General features: G+C 41.5%; 1 protein-coding gene, 1 long non-coding RNA gene and 1 other non-coding gene across 4 annotated transcripts; 2 read left to right on the top strand and 1 right to left on the bottom strand.

Moving 5' to 3' along the window:
- The first annotated feature begins 75 nt into the window (after nucleotides 1–75).
- Nucleotides 76–21,227, top strand: LOC132018142 (uncharacterized). Its single transcript, XR_009404458.1, has 3 exons — nucleotides 76–167; nucleotides 1,003–1,234; nucleotides 20,935–21,227. It is a non-coding gene; the product is annotated as an uncharacterized LOC132018142 (long non-coding RNA).
- TRNAE-CUC (transfer RNA glutamic acid (anticodon CUC)) lies at nucleotides 752–823 on the top strand. The gene has a single exon. It is a non-coding gene; the product is annotated as a tRNA-Glu (tRNA).
- Nucleotides 16,319–26,156, bottom strand: HEY2 (hes related family bHLH transcription factor with YRPW motif 2). 2 transcript variants are annotated; one of them, XM_059400664.1, is made up of 5 exons: nucleotides 25,887–26,156; nucleotides 23,865–23,943; nucleotides 23,647–23,730; nucleotides 21,234–21,315; nucleotides 16,319–17,046 (listed from the first exon to the last, which is right to left on the bottom strand). In XM_059400664.1, the coding sequence occupies exons 1-5, from the start codon at nucleotides 25,967–25,969 to the stop codon at nucleotides 16,361–16,363; spliced, it is 1,014 nt and encodes a 337-aa protein (XP_059256647.1). In that variant the 5' UTR covers nucleotides 25,970–26,156; the 3' UTR covers nucleotides 16,319–16,360. The 2 variants fall into 2 exon arrangements, with proteins under 2 accessions (XP_059256647.1, XP_059256648.1); XM_059400665.1 differs by lacking the exon at nucleotides 25,887–26,156 and adding an exon at nucleotides 24,750–24,883.
- Between the last annotated feature and the right edge of the window lie 1,825 nt (nucleotides 26,157–27,981).

Here is a 27,981-nt window from a genome sequence, read left to right as displayed (position 1 = left end):
GAACGCTGAGCCGTGAAGCCGTTGCCCGGGTAATAACACTTCAAAAATGCGGGGATGATGGAAACGCTGCGGGTCGGAAGGGTTTCCTCGGATCCGGGGGCCGATGCTCTCCGCAGTGCTCTAGGCACGGGAGCAGCTCCCAGCTTCGGGAGCCTGTCCTTAACTCAGTAAGTAATCATCACGACAGCCAGATAATCGCGTCCTGGAAGGCCGCGGGGCCCTTCGTCCCCCGCAGTCCCAGAGCCCGCGCGGCCGGCCGCGGGGGGCGGTGTCACAGCCAGCTCCACTACGCGGAAGGCTCCCGCGGGTGACAGTCCGCCTTCAGACTTAGCACCAGGTGTAGTGGGACTGAACGTCTGCGCGGGAGGGAAGGTCAGAAAGAGACAGAGGCGAGACTTAGAAAGAGCAGCTAGATGATTCAAAAAAATAACAAAGCAGGTGACAAGCTTCCCGCGGTACTCTAACATCTGTATTGGTATAGATATTTATGTTACATAATTAGCATGAATTGTGTAATTAGTCTTTTCTAGCAGGGCAGTCGGACTTGGAGGGTCCAGTTCCCTCCACTCCCGGGAGCCACCTGGGTGCTGGGCTGGGAGCGCGCAAAATTTGCCTCAGTTTAGGAGGCCGTGACCCAAAATGGGAACGGAGTGGGTGGGGCTTAGAGCGAAGAAGCTCTCCTTTCGCCGGTCTGGTTGACGTAGAGATTTTTAAAGTGGCAAATACAATTCAAGAACAGCTAGTGCTAACTTCCCTGGTGGTCTAGTGGTTAGGATTCGGCGCTCTCACCGCCGCGGCCCGGGTTCGATTCCCGGTCAGGGAAAACTTGTTTTGCAAGTACTAGGAGTTCCTATTAGCAGTTTTGTTTTTTAAAAACTAGGAGTTCCTATTAGCAGTTTTGTTTTTTAAAAAATCATATTCATTTTGTTCGATCATAAAAGTTGAATTGGTTTTAAATGGTACTTAATCTAAGATTTAACGCACGCCTTCATTTCCGCCCAGATACAGCGGCAGGTTCTATCCCTGTTCCTCAACGCGTCCGCGGGGTTGTTGGCACAGAAGAGAATGTACACATTGGGTTCCACCTGCTGGAGCACCTGCTGAGACGCTTTACGTAGATAGGGACTGGAGGGTTGGAAGGGAACAAAGTGAAAGGTGGAGGTCTTGTGAGACCTGAAGGGGAGGCCTGGATAGAGACGAAGGTGCGTGAAGAAGAAAGACCGTGAGGAGAGTGGTGAGTGGGGAAATGGGGGCACTCCCTGTTCCAGTGCATGTCTCCTTAACGAAACCAGAGTGCCAGAACGTTGTGGAAGGAGAAGCAAAGCACTGAAGATAGAGCAAGCACTCCAACCCGGGGCTGACCAGGTCCTCTGTACATAATTAAAATAAAAATGGACGGAAATAGAGCGAGGGGAGACTTGACCCCCATTCAGCACATAAAGGGGCAAATAAAACTGCCCATCACAGTTGTGTAAAAAGTCAAAGGAGAACATGTTTAAGGTTTTGAATATGGTCACTAATTTGGAAAGGGTGCTGACCGGGAGCGTGGTAAAGCAGGAAGCTGTGTTACAGTAAGATTTGGTTTGAAGAGTCATCCAAGTGAATTTGTCCTATATGTATGGAGTGAAATTTTTGACTGATAATGATAGATTTGGAGGAGATCCTGCTTTGAAAAGTGAGAACTGAAGGCCCAAAAGTAGAAATGCTTCCTAAGAGATTGAGTGCCGCATAAAGAGGCGAGGTTTGCAGGCTTGACTTCCACTGGAGGAGAACAAACTAAGAAAGCCTGAAGGAGAGATGAGTCAGTACAAGTCAGGATTAAAGAAGCTAAAGAAGAGAGTCTAGAAATTGCAGTGTACCCACTAATAGGTATTTTTAAATATTTAAATATTTAAAAATAAAAGATGTTTTTCTCGCATGGTTAATTTTTAAAAATATTTTATTTATTTATTTGACAGAGAGAGAGAGAGAGACACATCGAGAGAGAGAAGGAACACAAGAACAGGGAGTAGGAGAGGGAGAAGCAGGCTTCTGGTAGAGCAGGGAGCTGGATATGGGGCTCAATGTGGGGATCGATGGGAGGCTCAATTCAGGGCCTCATGTGGGGCTCAATGGGAGCACCCTGGGATCATGACCAGAGCCGAAGGTAGACGCTTGACCACTGAGCCACCCAGGCTCCCTGCTTGGTTAATTTTTTAGTGTAGTTTTATTTCATTTAGTCTTGGTGTCACCAATACAATTTCTATTCTTAGTCAAATAAGTACACCTTACACCAATACACTTAGTCAAATAAGTACACCTTACACCAATACAATTGTTATTCTTAGTCAAATAAGTACACCTTTCCTAAATAATGTCATTTAGACACAGCAGTACTATATCACATTACATACACACAGCACAAAGTTGCTGCTTTGTAGAGCCAGAATATTGTGCTCTGTTCCGTCCTTATGGAAAAGGGGGAAATGCTGAAGGACTGTTTGTAGAAATATTCCACATATGAGGAGTTTCCTTAAATATGAAGGAGTAGAAAGTAATTAATCAGCACAGATGAAAGCAAAGGTTATTTGCTGCATACCAGAAACATTTTTCTGAACTTGTCAAATTATTTCACTTTAAACACAAAATCATCAAATATGAAATTATTTCATTTTAAACACAAAACCATCAAACCATGCATAATTGAATATTAAGATGGCTGAGAGGAAGCAGGGTGGGAGGGAAGGAAGGGAAGGACTTTCATCAGCATCTAGTGCACTGCTTGACATGTGGTTGGTGCTGAATTAATGGATTACTTTATCGATTAAATCAAGGAGTAGATTGCTAAGACTTCACTTGAAAACAATCATCTACATGTTCAGCCCTCATAATTCCATTTTTTAAAATGAACCACAGCTCTGTATTTCCACTGGAAGAAGCAGAAAAGGAATTACACTGAGTCAATCTTAATACACAATTTAATGAATTCTTTCAGATTCTGAGCACTGAATGAACTAAGCCCTTTATCTACAATAATCAAATCAATTCATACAACAATTAGCCTTGTTTTGTAGTTTGGGAAACACACACTCAGAAACGTTATTTAACCTATTTGAAATCATACAAGTATGTGGGGAAACCAGGATTCCAACCTGATTTGCCCATCCTAAATCTGATATTGTTTTAGATTGCTCACACTACAACAAATTTTCTGGCGGCACATTGGCATCTTCTTTAGAGCACACTTTACAGATAGGATGGCTCATAGGGAGTGTGACACAGAAGTATATGACATTTCAGGTTCTCTTTTAAAGTTATAGTTGAATCCCATGCATGAAAAATTTAGTAAGAGTCAACTCTAGTAGTTTGGGGGACTATCAGATTCCATAGAAACATGTGGAAAACATTTGTTTGGTTTTTTGTTTATTACTTTTGAGAGAGAGACAGACAGACAGCAGGAGTGGTAGGGGCAAAAGGGGAGGGCCAGAGAGAATTTCAAGCAGACCCCACACTAGGTGCAGCTGAAAGCTAGGCTCAGTCCCAAATCCCTGAGATCATGATCTGAGCTGAAACCAAGAGTCAGATGTTGAATCAACTGCACCACCCAGGCACCGTGGAAAACTTTTAGTTAAGAAACAAGCTCAACAGCAAAGACAGTGTACTTACATTTATGGATAAGCGTGTTGATTGTGAAAGTGTTTTTTTTTCCCCACTTTGGTACAATTTTTATTTATTTAAAAATCATCTTTACCACATCTCCATTTGATCATTATTATTTTATTGACTTAAAAATGATTCTTTTAAAAATATTCTTCCTTTAATAGGTAGGCTATAGAAAAATAATGCTTTTACATTTGTTACACAAAAGGAAAGCAATTTAAATTTAAACTGCGACTGACATGACTAGATTTTTTACCAGATTGTCACATCCTATGAATTTTTATAATTTATATCACATAACACATTGTAGTTTATATAACATGCTATAGTTTTATGTAAGTTATGTTTTCATAAATTCCTAGATGTCAGAGTTCATAAAATATACTTCTTCTGCCTTGCAAAGTGATAATCATATCATTGGTGGCCGAAAATTGTTGCTGTTTTTTGGTCTCGGTAATTAGGATGACGCCTGAAGGCACTAATGGGATAGTAAGCCAAGAGCTCCGGGAGGGCAACATCTGTATCACATTCCTCTTTGTATCCCCAAGGCTATGTTGGTACTTGGCACATAGGAGCAATACAAATGACTCTTGAGTGGAAAAATGGAAGAATGGGGCAAGACTGGAACTGACACTTCTCTCAAGAAAACTATGTGACGAGTAAATTAAAAAAAAAAAAGAGTATCAAATTCTTTTGTAATTAGGCAATGCAAATTAAAATTTAAAAGATTCTGTTTAATGAAAAAAAAAATCTTGGGGCACCTGGGTGGCTCAGTGGTGGCTCAGGGTCCTGGGATCTAGCCTGCTGTCTCCTCTCTCTGCCTGCTTCTCTGCCTACTTGTCATCTCTGTCAAATAAGTAAATAAATAAATCTTTTAAAAAATGAAAAAAATCTTAATATCAAGTGTTGACAAGGATGTAGAACAACAGAACAACGGCACTTACATGCTAATGATGGAAGTGTAAACTGGCGTGCTAAAATAACTTCGGGAAACAGTATGGTGTTATCTAGTAGACTTGGAGTTTCCCATGCCCAGCAATTCAACCCCTGGGAAGTCCCTGCACAGGGGCACCAGGAGATACATAGAATGTTTACTGCAGCACCATCATAATAGACCCAAAGTGGAAGCAATCTCAATGGCCATTAAGAATAGAGTGGTGGGGCGCCTGGGTGGCTCAGTGGGTTAAGCCGCTGCCTTCGGCTCGGGTCGTGATCCCGGGGTCCTGATACGAGCCCCGCATCGGGCTCTCTGCTCAGCAGGGAGCCTGCTTCCTCCTCTCTCTCTGCCTGCCTCTCTGCCTGCTTGTGATCTCTGTCTGTCAAATAAATAAATAAAATCTTTAAAAAAAAAAAAAAAAGAATAGAGTGGCTAAGTATATTGTGGTTTAGACATTTGATGAAATACTACAGTGTAGTGAAAATAAATGGATTACAGCTCCGCTTATCAACATATGAATCCAGAAAAATATGATTTAAAAGCAAATTGAATACAGAATGATTCCATTTTTTGAAGTTTTAAAATGCTAAAATAAAAATAGTGTTCATTGGTAAATATATAAACAGATGGCAAACTATAAATTAGAAAAGCAAGAGAGTGGTTATTGCTGGTTGATAGAAAAGAGGGAGGAAGGATTTGGCAAGACACATGCAGGGGCATTTTGAAATACTGGTAATTCTAGCCTGGTTATACTCAGTTGTTAATTCTCATTTGATTTTTTATAACGTATTACACTAGTTTTCTCCATCAGTTCGATATTTAATTAAAAAACAAAAGGGAATGAATGCTATGTTTGGGCAAACTCTTTGGGACGATGGTATGCCAGCAATATTTCGTTGATCAAAATCTCACTCCTCTCCATAGCCATAGTTTATAATGGTGCTTTTCTATAAAGTAGGAAAGTTCTAGGCATTTTGCAAGTGACAAATGTGAAGATAAACCACAAGGTGGCATCATAGACTCGTGTGTCTCATTCAGACACATTTAATCCAAGTAATACACACTTACTTTGGAAATGTTGAGTATAATTAAAATCTAGAGTTTATTGTATTTATAGGGAATAATAGAGGATATTTGTATTCTTTTACCTTCTTGCTTCTCATTTCATCAGTTGTGCTTAATTTTACTTGCATATATTCTGTGTCATCAGATTAAAGTTTGAGGGAAGCAATTCAAATAAATCCAACAGGGGCGCCTCGTGGCTCAGTGGGTTAAGGCCTCTGCCTTCGGCTCAGGTCATGATCCCGGAGTCCTGGGATCGAGCTCTCTGCTCAGTGGGGAGCCTGCTTCCCCCCCCTCTCTCTCCCTGCCTCTCTGCTTACTTGTGATCTCTGTCTGTCAAATAAATAAATAGAATCCTAAAAAGAGAAAAATTAAAAAAAAAAAACAAATAAATCCAACACAGCAAGGACGCAGGTCCCGCTTATGACATTTATTTCTTCATTCCTCATTCAGTCATGCACTCGTATAGTCACTCATTTAACCAATGCCTGCGAATATTTGTTGATGTTTCTTTCTGTACCAGACGTAAGTCAAAGAAGCCCTGGAGAATTACTATGAGCAAAAAATAGTCATTATCATTTGCTTTTCACACAGTGGATGAGATAGTAAATAACCGTATCCTTACAAATTTAAATTGCAACTTACAGATTCCATAAGGAGACGTACGTGATTCCACACTAGGGTTTTGAATCAGTTGGAGATGTCAGCAGAGCCATCCATCTTTTGAGATCTGAAAAATGAAGATGAGTTACCTAGGTAAAAAGGAGAGAAAAGGCCTTTCTAAGTAGAAGGAAAATGTGCAAATGCTGGTAGCAGGAGACAGGAAGGAGATTATCAGGGGCTGAAAGAAAGCCCTGATGGCTGGATGGCAAGTCAGAGGTGGTAAGGCAAAGTGAGGAGAGACCTAAGAAGTGAGCAGGAGATAGCTCTTCCATGGCTCTCAGCCTGAGGGTAAGGATGTTGTCTTCATACTGAGAGCATTGGAGAGCTACAGAGGATAGCAAGAGAGGCATGGCCTAAAGCCCTTGACCTGTCACTGGTAAATCCACAGCTTTGTCAATGCCAAGGGAAGATTCTGCCTGAGGGGCCATAAAGGGGCACAGCTCTGCTCACCTGTGTATGCGTGATTTGCCTTTTGATGGTGAAGGACATCATTTAAAGACGGTAATAGAATTTCAATCTCAGCCATATTCATTAGATTCAAGATTTTTCTTCTAAAGAGACATTACTCCATTGTATTTATTTTGAATCAGTCTAATAACCATTGCTTTTGAAGACGGGAAACATAAAGCATGATTTCTTAACCAACCAATAGACCTATTCAGCTCACGCACAACAAAATACAAAGCTTTGGCATCTAAAATATAAAATATATGAAAGAAAACGTTTACTGTCCTGTTGTCTCAGAAAGAACCATGCATTAGAAATCAGGAGATCTGTGTCACAGGACTGTGGGAAAGATGATCTTAATTTTTTTGGGACTCAGTTTTCTTCTTCCATAAAATGAAGCATCAGTCTAGGTTATATTCTTCTAACTCTGAAATTTTGGAAATCTGCAAATTTCTTTATATAAAGCAAAATATACAGGCAAATAATGTAAAGAGAATATGCATTGAGGAAGTAACTTGGTATGAATTTGAATAAAGGTGTGTGAATGGGACTGAATGAGACTTATTTGGATCTTAAGACATTTTTAATAAACTAAATGTGAATAACCTATGCTACCATTTATTGATAATTTATTATGTACCAGATCTTATGAACATTATCTCACTTAATCCTCAGAAAATTCTTGTGAGGTAGGTGTTGTTTTAGTGTTTAGTGTTTTTAGTATTTAGATAGGTGTTGTTTTTAGTCCTATTTTGCTAATTAAAAAACAGAGCTTACCCAGATTCAGTAATTTGTTCAAACTCACACTGTTAATGCATCTTAAGATATATCTTGATCTGTCTGATTTCAGAACTTGTCCTTTTGGTTATTATACTATTTATTATATTCTTTGAAGAGTTGGGGATTTAAAAAATGACATATATATTGAGTAAAATAGAGATAACTTTACTAGAATCACAAATATAGATTTCAAGTTATTTGTAAGTGATCTGTTAAATAAGTATCAAGAATTTTAATAAGCTCCCACATCTTAAAACAAACAAAACTGCTTAATAGACTTGATTTAATGAATTAAACATGCACTCTCCTGGATATGGCTGGGAAGTTGCACTATTATTAAGCAAACCATCTCCTTGTATGTTTTTGCTGTATCAGTCAAGGATACACTTGCAGAATTTTAACTCCTAAGCTATATATTTTAAAGGAACAATTGGACAAACAGCTTCCATCACTTTTCTCGCTACATCATATCCTGGTGACAAACAATGGTGAACATTGTTTCTCCTTTCATCTCAAGCTTCTGATACCCAGAGTAAGGAAGCTGCTTGCCAGACCTTGTCATTTGGAAAAGTGGCTAAATGCATTTAGGTTGAGTTATTGCTCCTGTGTTGTTTTGTCTATAACTCCTGCTCTTGGGCAAGCTTGAGGTTTGATGGTTCACATCAAAGGAACTGTGTTCTCAGTTGTTGAGAACTGGTCAACGCCAGACAGATAATTCATCGGTTTATTGCTGCGACCCGTTCTTATGATGGTCACGGTCAGGAGGCACTTGGTGTTTGAATCTGTTCCTTCGGTGCAATACATTTATCTTAACCCTGCTTAATGATTCAGCTAGGATGGGCTTAAGGATATCTATGGGGTGGGGGTGCTTACTGAACCTTGAAAGGGGGCACAGTGGCCCCTCAAGCCTCCTTATGGCAGGAGTAAATGATGTTTGTCATCAGAGGCAATGCTTGCTTACCAGCCTTGGCTGTACCCTCATCTGAGGGTCACCAGACTGTGGGCTTGATGAAGCTACCACACCCAGCCACTTGTACTGTGCTATGCTTATCTTTCTGATAGAAAGCTGTCAAAACAATAAAATAAACCTAGCAGTGGGTGTTTGCTAAACAAAAAAAAGTGGCTGGCTTAGTTCCTGTTCAGGAGGTGGCGTGTGACTGTGACAGAGAAATATATTATGATGAGAATAAAATCTGGTCTATGTGCCTCTGTGTTTTGCCCTCCTGACTGTGAGCACATCTCTGTCATCTTGCCAGACCCCAAGGGAAGCCTATTTAAAGCAGGCATACTGGGGCGGACCAGCTAGGACAAGGAAGAGGCCAGCCATTGCTGGCCTGGGAGAAAGTCTACACAAACAGCTACACAAAGTGCTGGTTGGATTGTTTTGGTGAAAAAAAAAAAAGTCTTTATGTTCTCTGTAATTAAAGGAAAGGTTTAAAAAGAAGTGATGAAAGATCTAGGAAGCAGAGTTTTACAGTATGGTAAATAATATTCAGCTTGATAGCTTATAATCACAAAAAAGAGGGGTTAACTCAGTTAAAATACTCAGTTATTTAGGAGTTTATGAGCAATTTAAAATTTATCACCCCACTTGTACAAGTGAGACAGCAATTCTTAAGCAAAATACTTTTTCTTCCACATGAGAAAGCGTGACTTTGTTATCACTGTGGTGAAAACACAAGACTATTGCAATGCACACTTAATTGCAAGGAACTTTAGTTAATTTGTCAAAGATACTCAGCCTCGGTCTATCCCTTAAAAAAACAAAACCAAAAACCAAAAAATGAAAACCCTTATGAGACATTGTATTACATGCATACCCATTTCATATGCATGAATCTCTTCATTCCCATAGACTAATAGAATGACAACTAAGGTCAAGGAAACAAAATATTCAGTTCTTAGAAGACTAGGAATTTAGAGGCATATAAAAATGCCTCTGGTTATAAGACTTTAAAAAAATTTATACACATATAAATTGTTAACTGCTATTGGAAAACATGCTTAACAGTAGGCCAGAATGTTCAGGCTAGTTCAAAATTCTTTCCTGATAATGAGAATTGTTACAGTGGATGGGTTACTGGGCAAGTCTTTGTAGGCCAAATGACGAGTATTGGTTTATGACATGATGGACCCAGAATATATAAGTATTCAGAATGATCCAGCATTCTCCCCCATCCCATCCCCAGACCCCACCCATAACCTCTTATCTCTTACATCCGGTGGGAGACTCGGGGTGGGTATTTTTTCTTCAAACTCAATTTTCTCAGATACCTCATCTCTGTCTCTCTCTCTCTCTTTTTAAGATTTTATTTATTCATTTGACAGACAGAGAGGCAGGCAGAGACAGAAGAGAGGAGGAAGCAGGCTCCCTGCTGAGTAGAGAGCCCAATGCAGGGCTCCATCCCAGGACCCTGGGATCATTACCTGAGCCGAAGGCAGAGGCTTTAACGCACTGAGTCACCCAGGTGCCCCACTCTCTCTCTCTCTTTTTTAAAGTTTTTATTATTTATTATTTTATTATTTATTTAAGTTTTATTTATTTAATTAATCTCTACACCTGAAGTGGGGCTCAAACTCACAACCCCAAGATCAAGAGTTGCATGATCTTCCGATCGAGCCAGCCAGGAGCCCCCAGGCACCTTGTCAATAGTTTACCATTTTTTTACCTTTGCCAACCACCTTGAATGAGATAATTTAGTAGCCATTACTGAGGCTCACTGATTAAGGTAAGGTAGGTATGACCTGCTTGAAAGCTAAAATGAGAAAACTGCCAAAACTATTTCCTTTTATGCTCTATGATGGAATAAAGTGGAGTTATTATTTTTTTTTTTAAGATTTTATTTATTTGTCAGAGAGAGAGGAGCGAGAGCGAGCACAGGCAGACAGAGTGGCAAACAGAGGCAGAGGGAAAAGCAGGCTCCCTGCCAAGCAAGGAGCCTGATGTGAGACTCGATCCCAGGACGCTGGGATCATGACCTGAGCTGAAGGCAGCTGTTTAACCAACTGAGCCACCCAGGCATCCCGAGCTATTCTTTTTTTTAAAACCCTTTCATATATTAAAAGGGTAAGATGATAGATATTTTTATGCTAATATGATAGAGAGATTTACTCTTGTCAATAATTCAAAGTGATTCCAGGCCCGATGAAATATTCTTGAGTCTGAAAAAGCAGTGTCAAAAGCCATAGCCTAAAGGTTCAAAGGTATGGGCTGAAGAATCAGACAGGCCTGGGTTGAGTCATAGCTCAAACTGCTAGGTATGACCTTGGGCAATTAACCTCTTACTCTCCAATTCCTAATATGTGAAGCAAAGTTAATAATATATGCATTCCGTAGGACAGTTACAATAATATATGCATTCCATAGGATAGCTTATTAAATGAGACAACAAATTTTAAACACATAGCATAGAATTTATTTATTCAGAGAACAACTGAACAATATTTGTAGTTAGTATTAACATGTTTTATTCGATCTATGATTTAGGTAGGTAATGTTTCTCCATTCTAAGAGGACCCAATTCCCTGACCAAACCCATTCCTGTCTATTCCTTTGAAGTTGGAAAGATGGGAGAATGTACTACCTGGTACCTCGGGAACCATTTCTCAAATGCCTCTGGCCCCACATACAAGACTGTCGATGTAAGCTAAGGGGCTTTTTTTCTTTTTAAATTCTCCCATCTGAGTTCAAAGACTTATCCTTCCAGAGAATTTGAGCTATAGTCACAGTTTATGATGTCATATTTACTGCAGTTCTTTGTTTTAGTTGCTGAAATATTCACAACCTCAGTTATTGCTTAGATCTTAAAAGAATTACAAGGGAAGTCAAACTCCATTCTTTAGTAAAATGCAGAGCTGGGAATAGTCCCATTGGGCAATAAAAACATAAAAGGCTTCAAAAATATATCTATCTTTAGGTCATTAAGCTTACAAAATCAGGGTGCCTGGGTGGCTCAGTGGATTAAAGTCTCTGCCTTCAGCTTAGGTCATGATTCCGGGGTCCTAGAATCGAGCCCCGCATCAGGCTCTCTGCTCACTGGGGAGCCTGCTTCCCTTCCTCTCTCTCTGTCTTCATCTCTGCCTACTTGTGATCTCTGTCTGTCAAATACATATAATCTTAAAAAAAAAAAAAAACTTATAAAACCAATTCAGATTCATAATTTGACTAGGACCCCATCCTGATGAGATATTTTTAAAGTGAACTAAGTCAGCCACATCTTAATTCTGTATATCTCTAGCCATGGATTTTTTAAAAAAAGATTTTGTGTATTTATTTGACAAAGAGAACACAAGCGGGGGCAGCTGCAGGCAGAGTGTAAGGAAGAAGCAGGCTCCCCTTTGAGGAGGGAGCCAGCCAGACATGGGGCTCCAGCCCAGGACCTCAGGATCATGACCCGGGCTGAAGGCAGACACTTAACAGACTGAGCCACCCAGATACCCCATAGCAATGGATTTTTAAAATTTGCATTGAATTATGTTATTATACTACAGTATTGCTTCAGATTCAAGATGTATCCCCCCCTTTTTTTTTCATTTTTACACTCTGGAAATTGGAATGTCTTATGATCAATGGGTAATGTGCTCTTGTGGTAGCTCTTTTCCTTAAAAACTGAACTTTACCCAATAGTGTATCTTGCAACTGTTGGAATCTTACACTTACGGAAATTACTTTGTGATGATCACCTAACGTGATCATTCTTACTTTGAATGACTGGAAAAGGAACAAGTTGATATTACAAAGATGATCCAAAACACTTCATTAAGATTTACGATACATATGTACATGTGGATTATTAGAGCCTCCGTGCTAATTAATATTTGGCCTTTTTTATGTTTCAATTTACTTTAAAAATGCCTCGGATTTGTTCAAATGATAAGATTATTATATTTATAATAGCAAAAGATCCCAAAGAGACCAACAGGCCTCTCTAACTAGTTCTCAGAAACCCCTTGCCTCACACTCTAGGCACGTTCTTCTTTTCAGGGTCCTTGTAAAGAGCTAGAATGACAGCCATAGCTTTCACTGTTAGCGTGTAGAAGCACATGTGCATGTACCACATGTCACTGGCAAGTTAACATGTACACACAGTGCTGGGCATAGCATTCAGTAAAGACCTACTGGCTCACTGATGTGAAATACAGAAATGTGTTTTAATGAGCACTGAAATACATTTCTAGGCCCAGGATGAAGCCACTACTGCCCAGGCACTCCATCAGCAAATGGAACTTTATATAACTTTTGAGTCTCTGTAAATGTTCCCCTTGAGCAGAAATGCAGGATATCCAGTTAGCCAATACTCCAATGCCAAGCCAACTCTTCTCACTCTAAGCAAGGTTGATTGCATAACCCTGCCAATCAAATATTTTCCATTTTTCTCTTCTTTGTTCTTTATGCTTTATCCTATAAAATCTCTCTACCTTCTGCCCCATTTTGCAGTTCTCCAAAAGAAGACTGCTTCATAAAGTATTAGAGTTTGTTTGTATCAGCTAAATTATTTACTTTTTTTTTTTTTTTTTTTTAGCATTAGGCATGCATATAGCTTTTAACATTTGGGGAAAAACAAATTTCTAAAAATGTCACTTCTTTCCTTTTATCTTATCCAAATCCCTTGAGTTAATTTTAGGACCAACTTTGGCATAAATAAAAGCCACCAATAAATTAAACTTTAAAAGTTCTTTTCCCGTTGGATCATAAAAACTGATTTTTTTCTATTTTGGGAACGAACATGAAAATTAACCACACCTAAGGGTGGGATACCACTTTCACAAAACACTGGACCAGAGATGGGAGCAGTTGTTAAAAAGAAACAACAGACCAAAATGGAGCCACTTGTGCAAGCCCCGTATCAGCAAACCAAGACTTAATATCTAACCAAATTGCAGCGACTTTCAACCAGTGACCTTTAGCCAATCTGGAATTAACCAATCAGTAACAGTGAGGTCATCTGTGTGACAGACCACTCCCCTCTCCCAAAGGAAGGTGACCTTGCCTGAAACAATCCACTCTTTGTTACCAACTTCCTTTTTCAGCCCCCTCTGCCTATAAAAGCCTTCCATTTTGTATGGCTTCTTCCCGCTCCTTTCTATTTGCTAGATGGGATGCTGCCCAATTCATGAATTGTCGAATATTTACTTAGTCGCATTTTGTTTTTTTAACAGTGAAATGTGATGTTAATAGCTGATGATGTGAAACATTTATCAAGAAACAATTAACTTCACATGACCAAAATTACAGACAACAATTATCTTTAGGAACTATGACAACCCTTAGCAACTATGGGCAAGTTGTTTGGCAAATATTTTAATCATTTAATTGGAAAAATAACAACTCATATGTAGCTGGGAAGGAAAAAATATAAGGAATAAACAAAAAGGACAAGAAAGGGCAGAAAGGAGGAAGAGGATCTAACTTAAAATATTTAATCAGAATTAAAAATAAAAATTCCTGATCTCAAAAATAGTTTACATTCCAAAAAAGGAAAGAAATTCTTTGAATGCTGACATTACAACAGGCACAGAATCAGCTTTTGATCTTAAACTAAGAATTATTTCTATGCGTATTGTCCACAAACCATGATTAAAAAGCAAACTTCAAATACTACTAAATTCATTTTCTTATTTACTACCTAATTCCATCAGAGCTAATTGAAGATACAATGACCACAGAACTTACAGACAGGAGGAACAAAGTGATCTGGTTTTGCTTATTTTTTTTCCACTTACAGACAAAAATTAGAACAACAATATACTTAATTTTTCAAAACTAAAATAATATAGGAAACCTCACACTCTTTAACTGTGAGCATAACTGATATGAATAAAAATATTCTTTTTTAAATTCTTTTCTTATGTTTGGCCCAATAACTTCAGGTACTGAAATAATCTCTTCTAGGCTTCATTGAAGGAGAGATATGTGCATTAATTTTTACAGCATCAAAAGAGTTTCACTGAGGTAGGTACAAAGGATTTATCATCAGGAAGCATGTATATGCTTATCACGTATGCATATGATGTTTTAAAAACCCTCTACAAACGTTTTTGAGTTACAAAACGTATGACACATTCTAGCTTATTATCCTAGATTCAGTTTACTATTATCTGGAGTTCTTATATTTGCACTTTTCCAAGAACCATGGTTAAGAATCAAAGGGAGAGGAAATTACTTCCTGTCTCCAAATAATGTCATACCTGCCTATGCCTAATTGATTTACAAGCTCAGATAAATGTTATTTTCAGGCAAGCTGTGAATTATATTAAATGACTCTGAAAGAGAAAAAGAAAAGCCACCGCTTAAACTCTCAGTGAAGGAAGGCCTTGCCTTGAAATTCATGTCAACTTTCCATTCTGCAAAGCAACTCATCCACATGAAAATAGTCAAAAAGGACTTCATTTAATTAGTGATATGTAGACTTTTGCATAGAAAAAGGTTACAAAGTAATGAAAAAAAGACTGGGTACAATAATTTTAAAACACATATTTAAAAAGTATAATTTTGCATAATGTTTAACATTCTCATGTTTATTGCTCTCTCCACACAGCAGAGAAATGAAGTGCATAAGAATACATGCTGTGTCTTTATCTTTCAAACATAAAATCTCATGTGCTCAATTTCAATGTATTAAGAGATTATGTTGTCACCAAACAAACAAACAAACAAACAAAAACAAAAGAAAAACACCATTATGTAGCACTAGTCTAGGTATGAACAAAAATAATTTCTGTATATCCCACTGCATACATTCATCTTGATTTGGGATCAAATGCAATCATGACCTTGACAAAGAGCATTTAAAAATCGTGGCTTTTCTCTTCCCAATGCTCTCTCCCTGTCTCATCATCTCCAGAAATGCAACTTTTCCCAAAGGGTGACAAGAATAGATATTACACATTATTAGGACAAAATGAAGAGGATAAATATGTAAAAATAGTTTAAACGAAACAATAAATTAACCTAAACTTTTACAAACTGGAGAATTTTCAAGTTGGCATGAATCAAATAGCTTCTGGTGGGCACATGGTAGGCAACTGCTTTTAGGTGCACTCTTTCTATAAATGCACGGTTTACATAAAGAAGCACCATATTTTGAACCATGAAAAAAGTACCTGGGGGCTTGCAGGCAGGGCAGAAATGGTTGTTAATCTGAGCACTGATGGAATAATTGCTTATACCAATGCATTGCTAAATGTCACCACTTTGCAGGCAAGTCTGTACAAAGAAGCAAACTAAGATAAAACTAGGTCTTTCAACTTGAAAATTATTTTCAGCAATCCTTTTGGCCAAGAAAAACCTGTTGGTTTCAATAGAGTACTCTTCTCTGGCACCTTATTAAAATGTCTGCAACCTAATGCAAGACTTCTGTCCCTTCCCTTAACCTAACCTCTACACTTTTCTTTACTTGTGCAATGTTATATATTCAGAAGAAAACTTTACTAGCTCAGGCACTTATGAAACACGAGTATATTTTTTCCATCTAGTTTCAAGAGAATCCAGTCAGGTTTTCTTTGTTGTTGTTTTGTTTTTCCCCCCAATTCAGACATACTGATGCACTGCTGGATGATACAGTCCATATATTTTCCAGGAAACATCTAAATGAAAACAAGTGTGAAGGTTTCAAAAGTTGCTGATGTCAGTTACCAAGCTGCCTTAAACAAAACACGAGAAAAAAAGATAATACCACATTTCCACTTGGGAGGTTTGTGTCTCAAATAGCTTTATTGTTCCTTTGTGGATCTGTAGACATCTGTATGGCTACTTTCAGGGTGCAGCAGAGGTTTAAGCTGACTCTGAAATGAAGGACATTCAGTTACTATTGCAAAAAGTCCAATGAAAACTTAAAAAGCTCCCACTTCTGTCCCCCAGGGTCGGTAAGGTTTACTGTTTGTTGCACCGCTTGTCTGCGGCGGGCTGGACGTGGCTGCCACGGTTAAGGGCGGGCTGATGGCTGTGGCGGCTGCCACGGCCGCAGCTGCGTTAGGTGGGAGCATGGGGAAGGCCCCCGCGAAAGACAGAGGGAAGCTGTGTGCCGCAGCGGTGGCTGCGGCTGCGGCCGCGTGGACAGTGGCGGACAGGGACAAGAGGGAGGTGGAGAGAGGTGGCACGCAGGGGGCAACGCTGCCCGTGGATGGCATCCGAAGGGCAGAGTCGGCGTGGGCGAACGTAGCCGTGAGGAGCGCGGAGCCGTGGGCAGGAGGCACTTCCGAAGCGGTGGAGAGGCGACAGGGCGAGGACTCGGAGGCGTGGAGTCCGTTGGGTTGGAGCAGGGCCGCGGGGAGGTGGTGGAAGGCTGCCGCCCAGTGGTGCGGGTGCAGGGGGTGGTGGTGGTGGGCCAGAGAGGACGTCATGGCCGCCGCCTCCCGCTGCGAGGCACACGTGCTGAGATGAGAGACCAGTCGCACCCGCAGGGGGTCGGAGGAGTCCAGGCCCTCCACGGAGCTCAGGTACCGGGCCACTTCTGTCAGGCACTCCCGGAAGCCAATGCTCATGAAGTCCATGGCCAGAGCATGCGCGTCAAAGTAGCCTGAGAGGGGGATGGAGCGAGAGAAACCGGTAAGGTGACTATGAGGAACCACCAACTGTGCTCCCCTCTGTCCTTCCCAAGTTTCAAGGAGAATGGCGACCCTTTCTGAAAATGCCAGTTATTTCTGGTTGTAATTTTTGTAGAAGAAATTAACTTTGCAATTCACATGTGTGACAACACTAGCAATGCTATACACTATGGTGGTTCTTGCAACCAAATATCACCGTGGGGGAAAAAATTAAGAACGTCCGTGTTTCCAATACTTTCATTAAAAAAACAAGGGGGGGGGGCGGTCCTTTTCTGTACTGTGACAGTGAAATTCCCTAGTAAACTTTTTCACAGTAGTACAGAGTTTCAGTCTTTCTGTCTCTGTCACATGCGATGGAGATTAAAGGGTTTATCTGAAACATCCTCACTCTTGGCATTTGTAACAGATATACAAAATGCATGTTAGCAGCTTGAGGACTTTCTTTAAAAACGTGCTAGAATTTCTTAATAAATTCATACATGCTTCCTGACCTGGGTTTCTTTTCTTTCTTTTTTTTTTTTTTTTTTAGCAAATTATATGAAAAAATTTCATTAAACAAAAGATCTTTTTTTAATTTGGGGGTTACTAATTTGAAGATCTTATTTTTCTATCAGGCAATAGAAGGCTGCTTTACTGATAGGAGATTATTATAATTCCTTGCTTTCCTGAAATTCAAAGATATATCTCCTTCACTGGTTAGCTTACATTTTCCTGGCATCCACCCAAGAAAAAAATGTGTATTAATTTTTCAGTATCTATACATGCACGCCCCCTGCTCCCCACCCCCACCTAAGGTTACTACCATTAAAAATGGCTGGAGCAGAGTCACATATATGAGAATCACTTTTTATCCAAATAAAATAATTAGATAAAAAATAGCAATGTATCATTATTATCAGTGCAAATTTAGGGTAGAATGTTAATTAGATATTTGGGGAAATGTCACCACTTCGAATGTGTGACCTCTAATGTGTACAAATATATCCTTTACAGATTTTCATTTACAACTTTTTTTTTTTTTTTTTTTTAGCAATTTTCAAATTAAAACTTTACTCAGTTTTTGGATATGGGCACACATAAATAAGAAGTATTACATTCAAAGTTATTTTTACCTAAAGCATTTACTACATTATCTTTTCCACATTTCTGCAGATCAAAGTATTACCTGTTTCATTTGTCATCTAAAAAGTAAACCATCTTACTGTATCATCAAAGCACTTTGGAAAATAGAAGTCACAATATTCAAACTCCTAAAGGTAGAATATCAGCAGAAATTTGAAAGTCCCCCAAAGACATATGGGGTAAAAATATTTACCATTAAAACAGTAACAATGACAGCACAAATCTGATGTAAGAGAATATCATGAAATATGGAAGATCAGCAACAAAAATAGTTATTATTCCAGGACTTCAGTTTAGATAGCAACAAAGTCCCTGGGATTAAGAGGGAAAGCTCTTCCTGAAGACGCCTCCATAGAAAGATTTCACATGAGAATCCTCAGGGTTCTTTGTTGGGCTTTGTAGGCTTCTAATTTTCATGAGAAGGAGGGGTGTAATCAACAGGGGACAGCGTCCAGAAAGGGATCTAGAAGTAGTAGGTTACTCTACTAAATTTGAGAATTTAGTATGAAGAACGGACCAACAGAACTGGAACCCCAGGGGCTTCCAAGAATTTTCATGAGTGGGCAGAAAGTTATTGAAATTTGTGGTTTGCCAGTTGTATGCTGTTATATATGGCTGAGTTCTCTGTTGTGTACTAAGGAATATAAATTGTGTAATTCCTATTCTATTGCTGAACGCAGACGGAAATGACGACGAGCAGCTATCCCCTAGGATTAATCTTGGGCCAATAATGAAAGCACTTGGGTCCATATTGCTTCTCTGTGCCATCACTGCTGTGTGGCTTAAGGTGAATACACTCCCAACAACCTTGTGAGATAGACACCATCACTCCTTTTATAGATGAGGAAACTGGGGCAAAGGAGGTTTGTAGTTTACCCAAGGTCACACAGCTAATATATGGCAGAGCTAGGATTGGAAACCAGGCAACCCGACTGCAGAGTCTCTGTCCTTCACCACGACACTGTGAGGCCCCCACAGCAGTTGTGAGTCTTGGATGATGTAAGTCCAAATTGCCAACTGCCCTCCCCCACCTTCAAGGCCCATATGTTCTCCTGTGGGATGACCTCTCTAATGACTTGGCAGTCAGGCAACTTGTATGGCACTTGCTTGCAAATGTCTGTTCATAAACTATTCTGGGATGAATTTTAGGACTGTTCAGGTAGCCAAGAATAGCAACCAAGAATGGAACTAGTTTTTATAATAAGGCGTAAGAACAATATTACTCTTTAGAAATTTAGCTCATGCCAAATATTTGAAACCCTGATAAGAATTCTCAGCCTTGTGCTGGACATCACCAAGAGAGTCAGAGCAATCAGACTGCTGTTCCTGCACCATCACCAGCTCAGTCTGTCTCCTACTATCCTGAGGTGGCAGGTGCAGAATTAAAATCATGGGGCAGGAGGGGCTTTAGAGCTCAGAATGCTAGTGTAGGCCTCACAGCACAACAGAGCACTTCTGTCTTGGGTTAAAGGCGAGGCAATGGCCAAGCTGGCCTGGATCACTGGTTTCTACGATTTCATCCAGTTCTCTTCTCTATTATGTAAAAGTTTTTGTATCCTATGCTGAGGGCTACATTTTCATGATTAGAAATCACAATTCCATACCCATTCAGGATGGTTTCTACGGAAGGTGCAACTGAGGTTAAGTCAAACCAAGGGGGCTTCTCTTTACAGTGATCACCCCCCCCACCACCACCATACCTGATACAGGTAAAGGACAGTGAAGGCCAGGGCTGATGTTCCACAGGTCCTCAACAGTATGGCCATACTGGAGTTAAATACTTCAGTACTTTCATTGCCATCAGTAAACTGCTATTTACCTCCAATGCCTTGCCCCTGCTCTGATCTAGGACAAACTGTGATACTATGTTGTAATGAAGGCTAATGCTGAACAAAGAAGCCGCCAGGGTGGAGGGCAGCATTTAGCCCCTCGTGGTGGTAGCCTCTCCCTACTCACTTATCAAATATATTACTTAACAAAACACTCTTGGTGAAGGTGAATAGTAAAGGCCTGTTTGAAGGATGAAAAAGATACAAAAGGGCAAAATCAAGTCTGAGTAGAAGAGGGATCATGAAATCTGAATGGATATTACAGCTTTCAGGATCTTAAGTCTATTTTTTTATTAACATATAATGTATTATTTGCTTCAGGGGTACAGGTCTGTGAATCATCAGTCTTACAAAATTCACAGCATTCACATAGCCTCCCCAGTGTCCATAACCCAGCTACCCTAGCCCTACCTCTCACCACTCCCCCCCAACCCTTAGTTAGTGAGATTAAGAGTCTCTTATGATTTGTCTCCCTCCTGATCCCATCTCGTTTCATTTTTAAATGTGACATGAGGGCCCATCTCTGACCTCTGGATGATTGTGCCCTAAATCACTATCCAGTACAGAAGACGTCTCTCCCGGGCACTGGGCCCAGTGTACCTGTTCCTGTTTGCTGTCTGCAGGAATGACTCTGCTCCCTTAATAGTTTTCAGTACAGAGATTCACTACCTATACTTCAAATGTTCTGTCTTGTCTAAACCCAAGAGCAACCAAAATCTGAAAATCGTGAAAATAATGCTCAAGTCAATTCCTTTGGAATGGCTGCCTTATGTTGAAGCCTAGTCTTGATTTAATGGTAGGGGGTGGGGGGTGGGTTTCAAGGGAAGGGAAAGGAGAAGAGAAAAAGATTGTCTTTAACCTCCTGTTTATGTTTGGATGTTTGTGTGTTTATTTTGTCTTTCTGTACAGATTCCAGCATGTGCTCCTGAGGTCCCAAACAAATCTCTGACCAGGCTGCTGTGAATGAAGCTTTACTCCCACAGTATTATGAAAGCAAACACAAGCCCAGGGTCAAGTGCTTCTTTTGTTCCAGAAGTTCTTTCCCACGAGTTCAATCCTGCCATTAGCATTGATTTCCACAGCTTTAATCTAGGACCTCCTATCTCAGCTTGTTAAAGAACTGTTCAACTATGACTTTCCTATAATCTTAAAGGGAAAAATGAGAAGTAAGAGGTAGAAAGGGGGTAAAAATGAAGTCACCTACTTACCTTTACCCCCAGTTGCCTGAAGCATCTTCAAATGATCTACTGTCATTTGCAATATTTCGGCTTTCTCCAACTTTGCAGATCCCTGCATAAACAAATAATAAAGTCTTGGAAGTTCTATGGAATATTGTACACTGACTTTTCAATTTTCCTTTCCATTAGAAGATTCTAAGTTTAATTTTTTTCACAGAAACATCTGAGTTCTTTGCAAACTTTACATGTAAACAATAATGACTGTGTTGCATACTTAATAACAGATATTTGCCAATTTATCTTTTAAAGAATAAAAGGCATAACAATTTTTTAATCCTAAGAATAATTATACTCCTAAAATCACTCCACTACAACAATTATAACTGCAAAAATCTCAAACCTTACATCCAATCTCTACCTTATATTTCATTAGGGGACATCCTGTAGTCTTATATAATGCCACAGTACTAGATCAGTTAAATCCCACTCTGAAGTATAAGGAGACAGAATCTTAGAAAATTAGATTTTTCAAAAATAAAAAGTTGCAATAAGTCTTTAAGACACACCCCTGATAAGCAGAAACAAAATAAAAGAAAACAAAATAAAATAAAGGGGAGACTTTTAAGGTGTTTTTGGTTTTGTTTTTGTTTTTTTTTTTTCCAAAAATTACCAGCAGGTGTCACTGTGAATTCCAAAATCATAAACAAGAAAGCATAATTTACTACCCATCTAGTAAGCATCAGAAATGCTTAATGGCAATAAACGGCACCTATTTATTTATTATTGGTTTGAGCCCCTTACAATAGTTCTTAATAAAATATTTTGGAAATATATTTATATGTCCTTCTTTTTAAAATAAGGCAACCTCTGGAAACCAACTGAAATAAAAATGTGCCACCTTGAACTGCCTCAGAGAACTGTGGGTGGCTTCTAATTTCCTGGAAAAGCTGAATAATTAAACCAATATGTCTTTTTGAAAAGGAAACTCAAGTTTTTTTCAGGTTCGTACGCTCTACTTGTTTTATGAAAATTATCAGCACCCTGTACATGGTGAGAGTGCCAGAGTTATTTAAACTGCTAGAAAGAACACTCTTCTAATCATACTGTGACAGGGCCAGCTCACTAGGGTTGGTAGCCAAGCTTGGCAAATGGGAAAGCCTGTGTTTATGGTAACTAACTGCCAAACAACTGAGATTTGCTTTTAAAGTTTGTTTTAAGTCGACATTTAAGAAAAAAAAACCCAACAAACTAAAGGGGAGGGGGGAAATCACCAAACTGACTGTTCTTCATAACTGCAGACATTTCAGTACTCAAAATGAAAACACCGATTACTGACATTTTTCATTTTCAGCCTATTGTCATTGAAAATGTTACTTATCAAAACTACAATTTCCACATTACATTTAGCTTACCAAAGACAGCCTCAGCATATAGGTATCTTGTTTTCTCTCAAAAATGTACAATCAAGAGCGTATTACATCTTGTACTTCTGTCAATTTTAAATATATCCATGAAAATGCACAGCAGTTTCAGTGAAAATGATAAATAGCAAAATAACAGTTTCTGGATAATTTCCAAGGGCTTTGTAGGGCTTGCTGTGTTTGTGGTTCATGAAGCAAACAACAAGATGAAATAAACAAACACTGCTGCCTTATACCCTATTTTAATTAAATTCAAAGTATTTTCAATAGCATACGGTACCATATTCGTTGAAAGATGCTCATAGAAATCTGTCATTAGCCATTGCGGCAAGAGATATAAAACTTTTCCAAATGACAAAGGAAAATTTAAACATGTGGCTTCTCCCTTTTCTAAGTGCGTAAAATCTTTTTTTTTTTTTTGGGGGGGGGGGTAAAGAAATACCCTGAATTCTGAAAAAGGAAATTTATGACTAGTTCTATTTTTACCAAACTTCCAAAAAGATGCCACAACTAGAATGCTATTCTATTAATCCAGGCACTAAAAATGAAACCAAGTGATTTGGTAAAAAAGATTTTATTAGTATTATCATTTAGGAAATAGAGCTAGAGATGTTACTTCCTGGACTTTGGTTATTTTTAAAATAAAAAGCACTTTTTTTTTTTAACTGTTTGACACAAAAATGAAATTTCACATGATATATTTTTTAAAAGAGCACGACACACAGCTCAGTTTTAAACAAAACCACTACTGGTCTTCATAGAAAGAACAGAGAAAGCATGAACACTTTTACGCTTAAGGGAAAAATAAGCTGAAGAATGGAAATGTTTTTCAACTTCATGATGGATTATGTTTTTAATAGTTTTGCCACAACAAAGCATTTTATTGAAATAGCTGCTCTGTGCCAGATCAGGGCACATACACCATTATTTTAATGAGCTTTAACAAGAACCCACATTCCCAGATGAGAGAATCAGATTTTTTGAGGCTTTTGGTGGGGTAGTCAGGGGTAAGGGTAGCTTACTTGTTTTTCAAAAGCAGTTGGCACCAGTCGTCTCAACTCAGATAAACTGTTATTTATCCGATCTCGACGCCTTTTCTCTATTATCTATCCCAAAGGAAGCAACACAATAACAAAAGTTTATGAATACACAAATGATAAAATTACTTTTAATGGAAGAATACAGCTGTTACACATTAGGCTGGATTACATGAAATAAAAAGAAAAAAAAAATCACATACCCCTCTCCTTTTCTTTCTTGCCATAATCTGAGATGTTGTTGTTGGAGAATTGGATCTAATCACAGAGCTAGTACTTTGCCTATGAAATAGGAACGGTATGTCAGGTGCTGCATTAACATAACAATGGTTTCTTCTGGTTTCTTCATGGCACCCATTAAACACTGAGTGATTGCACAGTGCAGGTCTGTGTTATTTTATTCTTAATTCTTAACTTTTAACATACTTTGTTTTCAGTCCTCATATCTATTTTCAGGTAAGAATCATGCCCTCCCTGCTTTTTCAACAAGTCATCCAGACACTAAATCCACTTGCAAAAACATCCCTAAACTTTAAAGTCTTGCAGTGAAAAACTTACGAGCAGTCAGAGTGAGAAGTCAGTTATTAGGACTTCCTAGCTCCACTCATAAAAATTTCTTAAAAATAAACTAATTCTCTAATAGCATCCTTCCTCCAACCTTTGGTCAGATATACTAAGCAAAGCGAAGCTAATTTGAAATAAAAGCCATGTTTAGCACCACTATCAAACAGATAGACAGTCATCACATGTTAAACTGTTGTCCCTAGATGCAATCTTCAAAATAAACAGAAGTTATCTTACTATTTCAAAACTTCAGTCATATCTCACAACAGGAAAAAAAAAATGACAAATGTTACGTTTTATATACAAATCTTCCAAAAGAATGCCCCAATTAAATATGCCACTGATAGGGAAATTAAAATGAGATCAAGTACTAGGTAAATGTTTTACTTTGAAAATAAAACTGTAGGTACTTCCTAGTCTTCAGGCTAAACTTAAACCTCTAGAAGCTGCAATCCATCTTGAGTTTACTAATGAAAAGATATTTTACATTGAAAGTGCAATCAAATCATTATTTTGTCACTTACAGCTTTTGTCATCCGTTCTAGTTTGTACATGTTTCTCTTCATAATTCATGGATACTATGCTTCTTTATGTTCTCAAATTCTCCAGGTTCCTGTTATTTGTTCTCTTTCATTTTAGGACTGTTGCACACACCAGGTTCTTATTACCTCACCTCGCACTTCTGGATCTTATTTCTGAGTTAACTGTCCCCCTCCGTCCCACCCCGTCCCAACTGGTTTCGACTTTCACATGACTTCTGTTTTTCAGATCTCATTTTTTAAGATGACGCACGCTTTAATAATTAAAAGATACTTCGCGAACAGCGTTTCATGTAAATATCTCTGCCGTTGCTGATTTTACGCTTTGGTGTGTACTTATTAGAATAACGACGTGGAAAGAAAACCCGATTTCCCAAGGTAGGAAGAATTTTGCTCTTTATAATTAAGGAGCTTGTGGGGATGCCAATTAGAAGCGATTATCATTTGACCCGCCTTGGCATTAAAATGCCTGGTAATCTCCGTCTGTCCCTGGAAAGTGGAGGTCTGGCTTCTGTGATCACGACCCCGATCTCTTCCAGACTTAAGAACAAGGAGTCACAGAGATGATCTCCGTCCGAAACGATCCTTACGTCTGTCACTCACCCTCCCGTCCGCCCACTCACACACAGTCAACCTGGAAAGCTCAACCTACGTAGCCTCAAGATTACAAATTGCTTTAATTTGCTCTTAATGACAAAAGACACGTCCTCTTTTTCGTCTCCTGAAAAATAAATAACATCAGTCTGTTTCTCTCTCCAGCTGGCCCATCCAGAAAGTGCTCCCACAGTTCCCGTGGCGGGGGCGTCGCCCGTCGCCTGCGCCCGCCGGTCCGCGCGCCCAACGCTGACAGCCGGGGACCCTCCCTCGCCAACTCCTGCGCCGTGCTTCAGTCGCGTCCCCTCTCCTCTCCGCCCCACCCCTGGTGTGAAAACCGACGACCCCTCGCCCCACCCCAACTGCACGCTCCGTGAGCGCCCACCGCTCCAAGTTTCCCGGGCAAAACTTCTCCCGGCTCCGTTAGGACGCCGCGGAGAGGAGCCTCGGGATTTCCAAGGGGCCGCTCGCGCACAAAGCTCCCCGACACCTCGGGCTCCGGGCACTTCCCGTCGAGCCCGCGCTCACCCCGAGTAATTGTTCTCGCTCCCCACGTCGATGGTCTCGTCCATGTCGCTCTCGGAGGTCGTCTCCTCGCAAGGGCGCTTCATCGCGGGGAAGACGGCGCGGGGCACTGCCCAGCCCGAGCCGCCGACGGGGAGCGGGGCGCAGCGCCCTCCCGGCCTGCCTCCTCCCTTCCTCCCTCCCTTTCTGGGCCCGGGAAGGCGCGGCTGCCGCGGCGACGCGGTCGGCTCCTCGCGGCTCTTTCCCACGCCGCAGCCGGGATCCGCCGCAAGAACCGGCGCCGGCCACGCCCCTCCGCGCGGGCGGGGCTACCTCGACCGCCTCCCGCGCCTAGGCCCCCACCGCCCCGCCGGGTTCCGCCTCCTTGGGGTCGGCGTGGCCCGCGATTGGCTGGGGCGGAGGGGCGGGGCCGCGCTCGCCCTTGCTCGCGGTGAGCCTCCTGCCGAGGCGTGGGAACGCTGCCGCGCACCTCGCGTCCGGGAGCAGCGCGCGGGCGGGAGGGGCAGCGGCGAGCGTGAGCGCGAGGTTGATAACTCCGCTAGGGCAGCACGCGGACGTGGGCGCGGGCGCGGCGGGGGAGGGCGTGGAGGGGCGGGCTCCCGACCTCGGGTTTCGGCCCTCCTGCTCACCCCCCGCCCCCAGTCTGGCGGGGGAAGTTGCTGCTCTGTGTTTGAAGAACAACCCCAAACGCGTGGCTGAGTGTGAGCGAGTGTGTAGTGACGTTGGGAGGCGCCGTGGCTTAACCGAACCGCCCCACTCGGCTGTCCCCTGTCTGGACCAAAAGTGCTGACTGGCTGACCCGGAGGGTCACATTTGCCCTCTGGGGTTTTTGAAACCCTTAAATCAAAGTTGCTTTTCTCCCTGGCAACTCCCGAGGCTGGTTCGCGGCCTCTGGGCTGTGGACAGATAAGGACGAGAGTTTCCCCGACCTGGTACCTAACCACCGGCCGTCGGAGGGTCTGAGGTCGGCTCCCCTGTGACGTTCGCTTTGCTCGAAATCAGTTCTGTCCATTGGGCCACGGGGGCCGTGGATAGTAAGCCCCGCCGAGGGGACCGTGAGCCGCAGTTGTGTCGGTTCTGGTGGCAGGAAAGACTAGACCCACGATGCAGGTATTTCAGGACCCCATTTTAGTCGTTTTTCAAGTTCGAGCTCTTCGGGCTTGGACTATGCAGAGGATGGCGAGTCTCCACTGCCCTTGGTGTGTGCAGTCGCCGCGGCAGAGTGAAGGAGAATGCCGCTCGTGAAAAAATCGGCGCTCGGGAAACTCAGTTTGGTTTTCTGAAGCACGAATTCGAGTCCAGTTTTAGAGCGTTGGACAACGTGGCTTGTGAGAACGACAGACGTGCTTTCAGAACGTGTTTCTAGCGGCTCTTCCCGCGTGTCGTGTCGCGCTGCTTGAACAGGCTACGCCAAGGTGCCTCCGCGAGGGCTGGAGCGCAGCGGGCCGAGCGCGCGACGCCGTGGGGGCTCGCCCGGCCCGGAGCCGCGGGGACCGCCAGGCGCGCGGCGGGTGGGTCGCGGTCGAGCCGGAGACCCGTTGCTCCGGGACGGCTCCGTGCTTTCGTGGAGGAGAGGAAGCTTTGAGAGAGGGGCGTCTGTCATTCATCACAACCCTGCGCCACGGACGGATTCCTGATTTTCTAGGGATCAGCTTAGGGCGTCCCATTGACACTCCATTCCGTCCCCCCCCCACAAGACCGGCGCGGGGCCGCGAGGAAGAGAGGAAAGGATGCGGCGGGGGAAGACTGGGCCCGGCGGGGGTTGGGCGGGGGAGAGCGAGAAGGACTTGCAGCCAGCGTGTTAAGCCCTCATTAAAACACAAAACCCCCTTCTCCGCAAGCCCTCGTCTCTTTTGTGCGGTCCCCACCGCGGTGCCTGCAATAACTGTGTGAACAGAAACCCAAAACGTTTCATCCTGACTTCTGAAACTTAACCTCGGGCAAAGCACACAGTCGGCGGGGGCCGGGCAGGCCCTGGTGGGCTGGACCAGGTCAGCTCAGGACGCCGGGGACGCTGAGCGGGGGAGGGGGCGGCGACCCCCCACCCCCACCCCCAACTCGGCTGCCTGCTTCAGGGTGGGTGCGCAGCCCGCGCGGG

Source organism: Mustela nigripes, chromosome 5, assembly GCF_022355385.1.
Source record: "Mustela nigripes isolate SB6536 chromosome 5, MUSNIG.SB6536, whole genome shotgun sequence".
NCBI classification, from domain to species: domain Eukaryota; kingdom Metazoa; phylum Chordata; class Mammalia; order Carnivora; family Mustelidae; genus Mustela; species Mustela nigripes.
Note: the sequence above shows the minus strand (reverse complement) of the source record. Positions and strands in the feature narration are given on the sequence as shown.

What these genes read in the sequence shown, in the direction of transcription:
- HEY2 (XM_059400664.1), bottom strand. Translation starts at nt 25,969, where the DNA reads ATGAAGCGCCCTTGCGAGGAGACGACCTCCGAGAGCGACATGGACGAG. An exon ending in AGCGAGAACAATTACTCGGG is followed by an intron (nt 23,944 to 25,886) that starts GTGAGCGCGGGC and finishes CCTATTTCATAG; the next exon opens with GCAAAGTACTAGCTCTGTGA. An exon ending in CAACTGCTTTTGAAAAACAA is followed by an intron (nt 21,316 to 23,646) that starts GTAAGCTACCCT and finishes TTGTTTATGCAG; the next exon opens with GGATCTGCAAAGTTGGAGAA.